Source organism: Gopherus evgoodei, chromosome 4 (genome assembly GCF_007399415.2).
Source record: "Gopherus evgoodei ecotype Sinaloan lineage chromosome 4, rGopEvg1_v1.p, whole genome shotgun sequence".
Lineage (NCBI taxonomy): Eukaryota > Metazoa > Chordata > Testudines > Testudinidae > Gopherus > Gopherus evgoodei.
This window is the reverse complement of record NC_044325.1, coordinates 53,761,419-53,767,418: the sequence shown is the minus strand read 5'-3', so window position 1 is coordinate 53,767,418 and position 6,000 is coordinate 53,761,419. Positions and strand designations below refer to the sequence as shown.

General features: G+C 41.3%; 1 protein-coding gene across 2 annotated transcripts in view; it reads right to left on the bottom strand.

The window, feature by feature from the left end:
- Positions 1-1,185: 1,185 nt before the first annotated feature.
- The window catches only part of PRKD1 (protein kinase D1), a 310,871-nt gene continuing 306,056 nt past the window's right edge, over positions 1,186-6,000 (bottom strand). For both annotated transcript variants that reach the window (XM_030559354.1, XM_030559355.1), the window contains 2 exons: positions 4,390-4,475; positions 1,186-2,135 (listed from right to left, as the gene is read on the bottom strand). In XM_030559354.1, coding sequence (XP_030415214.1) covers positions 1,917-2,135; positions 4,390-4,475 — 305 coding nt within the window. In that variant the 3' untranslated portion in view covers positions 1,186-1,916. The remainder of the gene's footprint in view (positions 2,136-4,389; positions 4,476-6,000) is intronic.

Sequence of the window (6,000 nt, the reverse complement as noted above, 5' to 3'; positions counted from 1 at the left end):
CTCCAACTGGGGGTGTGGGAGGAGACTCCAGGCTGGGGCAGTGGATTAGGGTGTGGGGTGAGGCTGAGGATGAGGGATTTGGGCTACAGGAGGGGTCTCTGTGCTGAGGAATTGGGGTAGGGGGTGTGGGCTCTGGGGTGTGGGAGGGGACTACGGGCTGGGGCAGGGGGTTGGGATGAGAGGTTTGGGGTGTAGGAGGGGGATCTGGGCTCTGGCTGGGAGTGGGGCCAGAAATGAGGGGTTTGAGGTGCCAGGAGGGGGCTTGGCTCCAGGCTGGGCCAGGGGCTTGGAGACTGTGTGGAGGTGAGGACTCCACCTGGGAGTGGGGCAGGGATGAGGGGTTTGGGGTGCAGGAGGGGGTTCTGGGCTGGGAAAGGGGATTGGGGTGCAGCAGGGGGGGTAGGGTGAGGTCCCAGTGGTGCTTACCGCGGTTCTGAGGAAGTGGCCGCCAAGTCCCTGCAGCTTCTGGGTGCAGGGAGCCTGCCTTAGTCCCGGGCCCTGCTGCGCCACTGACCAGACTTTTAATGGCTCTGTCAGTGGTGCCGACCGGAGCCGCCAGGGTCCCTTTTGGACTGGGCGTTCCAGTCAAAAACCAGATGCCTAGCAACCTTAATAGTGGCCTATAGGAAAGGAAGTGTGGCTGTATTACTTTTCTGGATAACTTCTAACAGCCATAGGGGAGAGGATAAGAATTCTCAAGCTCACGTATGTTAACTACCCTGTGAGCGCTAATCGAAGGAGTCAAACTCAAAAGGAAAACAAACATCTCCATGTATCTAAGAGTGTTCTTCCTCAATCCCCTGATCCTGAGAAAGACCCCATTCCTGTGCTCACAGAAGTCAAAGCTCCCACTAATTTAACTGATGCAAAAATCAGGCTCCAAAAAGCATGTTCCAAATCAGACTGCACTCAGTATATTAATTCTTCCTCGTGTTCATAGAGATAGCCATGTCTTAAGGAGAAAGTAATTTTTAACTATATAACTCATCCTTGCTCTGCAGATGACACATTCCTGCTCCCACATGGAAGGGCTCCCTCTGTGGTTCCATATAACTCACTTCCACAGGCTGAAAGAATAATCTGAAAGATGCTCCTAGTCCTAGTCCCAACCAAACCAGGAAAAGCAACTCAGGATAACTTAAAAAGAATCACCATCAAACAGATCTATTTCAACAAGACTTTTTATTGAAAACATACACAAAGGCAACATGTGGTTCAGCTTCTGAATTTACATGTTAGAGCAGAATGTTTTAAGAAAAGGGGAAATACAACTGACATATACTGCAGTTTACATTACTAAGGCATTTAGGCTTTAGAGCAGGTTGCATCATATGTGTGCGTGCTTGTGTCTATATAAATACACATACACAGACGGTGCATCTGACTTAAAACTGTACAGTATTACGTAATTTGTTATTTTCATGCTTTTTTATATCTCAATATATTTTTTCCATAGCAAATAAACACTTTATCCAAATGGTAGAAGTTGTTCACAGAACAGCAGTAATAATCTACTCTTCAAGAGTTTGCTTACACTTACAATACTAATGGTGCACACACAACAGAGATTGGTATGGAAAGGTTCTCTCTTACCAATACGAGGCTCAAGTAAGAAAAACACTAGTTTGCAAAGGCACAGCGGAGACAGGTTTTAATGCATTTAATACATGAATTATTCACAATAACAAGTTTAGTGTGTCTGGGAACTTTTGTTAATACAACACAGTTGGTCACACAAAATAAAAATGCTTCTGTTGATTTGTCTTGGCAACTCGGATGCATCAACAGTGGTAACAGTATAACAGCTTTGTTCCCATCTGACAGAAAATAATGGCAGTTCTGCAAGGCAAATGTTAAACCTGACCGTATGTATTTATTAATTCCACAGTGTTTTGACAGATGATAGGGGATGCAACTTAAAGGATGCTGACACGCTCACTGAGGGCTTTCATCTCTGCTTCCTCTGGCTCAGTATTTTCCTTGTGGTTAGCACTTGGATTGATAAGATGTGCTGGATACTGCAAATCATGCTCTCCTGCGTACTGTTCCCAACGTGAGTCATCGCTTTCATGGGTGATGTAGCGTTCTCCGATTTTACATTCAAGTTCTCTTAAATCTAACCAGGTTTGATAGTCCTGCATGAAAAACCAAAAGGGTCTGAGTATTTGTAAAAACAAGTAATCCTTCCCCCAGTAGTGTGAGATGTATCATTCAGTTTTGCTGTCTAAATGCCTTGCTCTCTTCTTACATTGCTTCTTCTGACCGGAGTAATTACTCTGCATGAAATTAGCCTGCATGGATGTTTATCAATTTTTTTCCATATGATTGTTTAGTAAATTCATTTGATTAGACTGTATGATAATGCACTGTACCATTGGAGTAGTACAAAGATGTCCCAGAAGGCACTATTATGCCTTACATGGGCTGTAATGGCAGATTAGGGGCTCTCATATCATTTGAATAAAACTGCAAGGGGAAAAAAAAGCACAGATAGCAAATCAGATTGATGTCCCTTCCCTCCAGGTATACAATGCATGGGGGACTGTACCAAGCTCTTTCTTTGGCCCAGCCAGTTTATATTCTATATACACGGGGCTCAGAGCGGTTGCTCTGATTTGCTCTGCTTCTGCCTCTATTCCGCATCTGTAAAATGGGAATCCCTATGTCAAATAGGTGTAGTATAAAGGAGAAAAATCCATTAATTACATAGCTCAAATACTATGGTGAGGCAGGCAATGTAATACCGAGATTAACAGACAATGGGAATCTTATTAAATCTGTTAAAACAGGAAATGTAGTCAGTCTGATTTGCAGCACAGAGAGAAATGGCAACAAATGCTAGTGAGCTGGGACAAACATCCCAAAATATAAAATTTAATTCAGAAACTGAGTTTTATAGCTTGTTCCTAATGGAGATGTTGCTATTTGAGAGAGAGATGTACAAGAGTGGAAGAGGCTCTATTACCAATGTGAGTATCTTTTCATAAGAGAGCAAAAAGAGTAATTCATGACCAATTAAAAGGAAAATGTGGTGTGGAAAAATTACATAGCCTGTAAAACAACTGAACAATATGACAGATTCAGTAATCATTAATAGTAGTGCCTTAAAGGCTTGCTACAAACCAAGCACCTCCACATTCATTGTTGTGATTTATTTTGGTTTCTCACTCAAACAGTAGCTAAAATAGTTTATAAATACCTAGTCCCTGGCAATAGGAGAAGATAGACAGAAATATTCCTGTCAGTACACTTTGTATCTGTGGGAGGTGATTAAATATCACAATCGTTGGAGCTGTATAAGAAGCTACTTACTCCTGAGCCTTTTACAGAATGAGGGGGAAAAGTACATATCTCCAAATGGTTAGGGGCAAATGCTTCTACAACCCCAGGATTCTCACTGCCTTGTGACTATAAACAATAACTTTGAAACTAAAGCCTACATACCAGTACAGTCTAGGAGCTCCTAATATACATGCCAGTACTTCAGGCTCATGAGGAACACTACTGTCTCCCTCACACCCCACTCTTACAACTTGCTCCTGTGAAGTGATGAACGTTCTCCACTTCTTTTGAAGGGTGCTTTGCAGGCACCTCTCTGAATGCTTATTGACTTCAGTGGAAGATTAAGGACTTTCAGTACCTTGCAGAATCAGGTGCTGAATGGTAAACTTCTCTGATAGGGGACTCAATGCACACCCACTGCCTGCATCCATTTAGTTTTCTGTATTTTATCCTGCAACAGGTTTTGGCTGCTTCCAACTTAAGTCTCAACATATAAGTGACTGGAAGACAGTTCCATTGGATAGAAAAGCCTACAACTCAGTGTGAGAAACTGGTACTGTTGGACATAAAGTTTAGGAACAGCTTTAACACTTGCAAAATTTCCTTTCATTAAAAATAATAACAATGCTATATTCTCCTTGAAGACACAGCAGAACTTTGTTAATTCACACTAATGTATGAGAGACCTGCTGCCAGTTAATTAGCTGTGTAAATAAGCAAATTAGGACCTGATCCAACGCACACTGAAGTGAATGTCGTTCTATCAATTATAATGGGTTTAAGATCAGGATTTTTTTAAAAAAAGATTCTACAGCACAAAATGTATGTTGTTCAGTTAGTCTGACAAGCTTAGTTTTTTATGGTATTTCATAGTACACTACTGTATTCTAAAGTAGCATATTTTGTAAAAGTAATAAGTCTTAGTAATATGAAACTTTGCTATCTTAAAAATAAATAATATCCTGTGCACAGGGAAAAGGCTGCCTGGAATTGAGAAAATTATCAGGGTTTACAGCTTCTTCTCTGTTAAAAGGCCAAAAATTGTTCATGTTTAGAATCTAAATATGCATACAGAAGAAGGGGAAAAAGCATTAAGTGCAGCTTTACCTGTAACCATGGGTGGCTTAGCGTCTTGTCCACACTGTAGCGCTTCCTCATTTTCACTTGCAGCAAATTATTTATGAGATCAATAGCTGAAAAATAATTTCAGAACACATCATGCTGAAATATAAAAATGTATGGCAGGAAGGGGTTCACAGGTCTCAGATAATGAGTTTCGGCTGGTCTGACCAATTCAGTGTGGTTATAATGTGTACCCAAAAGGTGTCATGTAATATGTCATTGGAAAACTAATAACTCATGATTATTAATATTCTTGTGGGATGTGTGTATTAAGAGTTATGGATCTATTCTGGAATCATAACTAAAATGTGTTTAAGCCAGGCATATCAAAAGGGTGTTGCTAATCAGCTCTGCCTTAAACAAAGAAATTTACTGTGTATTTACTTCTATGATCTGCCTGGTTATCAGTCAAAGACAGTGAAGGTCCACTTACATATAAAGTAAACAGTGCTAAAAATATACATTACTGTATTATAAATGTCAAGTGAGGTGTTTATGAAAGCCTATAATACACTAGTGATTAACAGCATTGTAAAATATATATATTAACACTATATAAGGAATTATGGATACTCACTGATATTGGCTTTACCAGCTGTTTCCAAACAAAGCAAAAAACAGCCAGACAGGAGTGAACGTGATAGCTTTTTACCTCTCTTCTATGTAGATTTTAGCATGGTGTAATCAAACACTGGAAGCCTAATTTACAGCCAGTGGGAAGCCCACAGGAACGGAAAAACAGCATGAGGTCACTCCACCTCTTGAAACAAGGTAATTGAACTTTGGAAGATACAAGCAAGGGCAAAAGCCATCTTTGGTATCCATTGCTATACACACACAAGGGAACAGAGCTCTTGCAAGCTTAGAAAGATGGGTCCTTCAAGCAACGGGGGTGGGGAGATGAAGTCTCTGAGAATTGAATATAGGTGAAAAATGTGCTCAGGAAAAGATTCTTCAACTAGAAAGACACCATCTTGAACTTCTGTGAAAAGCCCTGACTACGGGAAAGTCAGTCATGACTTGGAAGAAGGAAGATTTGGTGAGCAAACCACATAGAACAAAGCCTGTATCTTGCTAGATTAAGTTTTACTCTTTCGGATGCATGTCCTCACTTTGATTGCTTGTAATCCTTTCTAGCTTTATTCCTTTCAGTTGGATCACTTAACCTATGTTCTATTGTTAATTGTTTGTTACCACAAACCGAGTGTTGTGTTTGAAGGAAAGAATGTATTTACCCCAGTTACGTTAATAAGCTGCAATGTGCTTTTGTCTCTTAAAACATGCAACAAACCTTTTTATTCCCCTGTGCTGTCCAGGAGAGGGCTGAACACTTCAGGGCACATGGTTTTGTGGAAATTTGGTACTGGGAGTGTGTTGAGGTCACCTTGCTGGTTGTAGCCAAGCCTGGTGAAAGCCAGTGTGGGGCTGCAGATTGGCTGCTAAACCAGAGCTGTTTAGCACACACACACTCAGGGGGTAACCTGAATACTTGTGGATTGGCTGTGAGTGTCCTAGGCTGACAGCTACAGCAGCAAAGCACTGAAAGACACCCAGGGTTGTAGGGCAAGTGGTGACACCTCCCCCCGCCATTGGTCT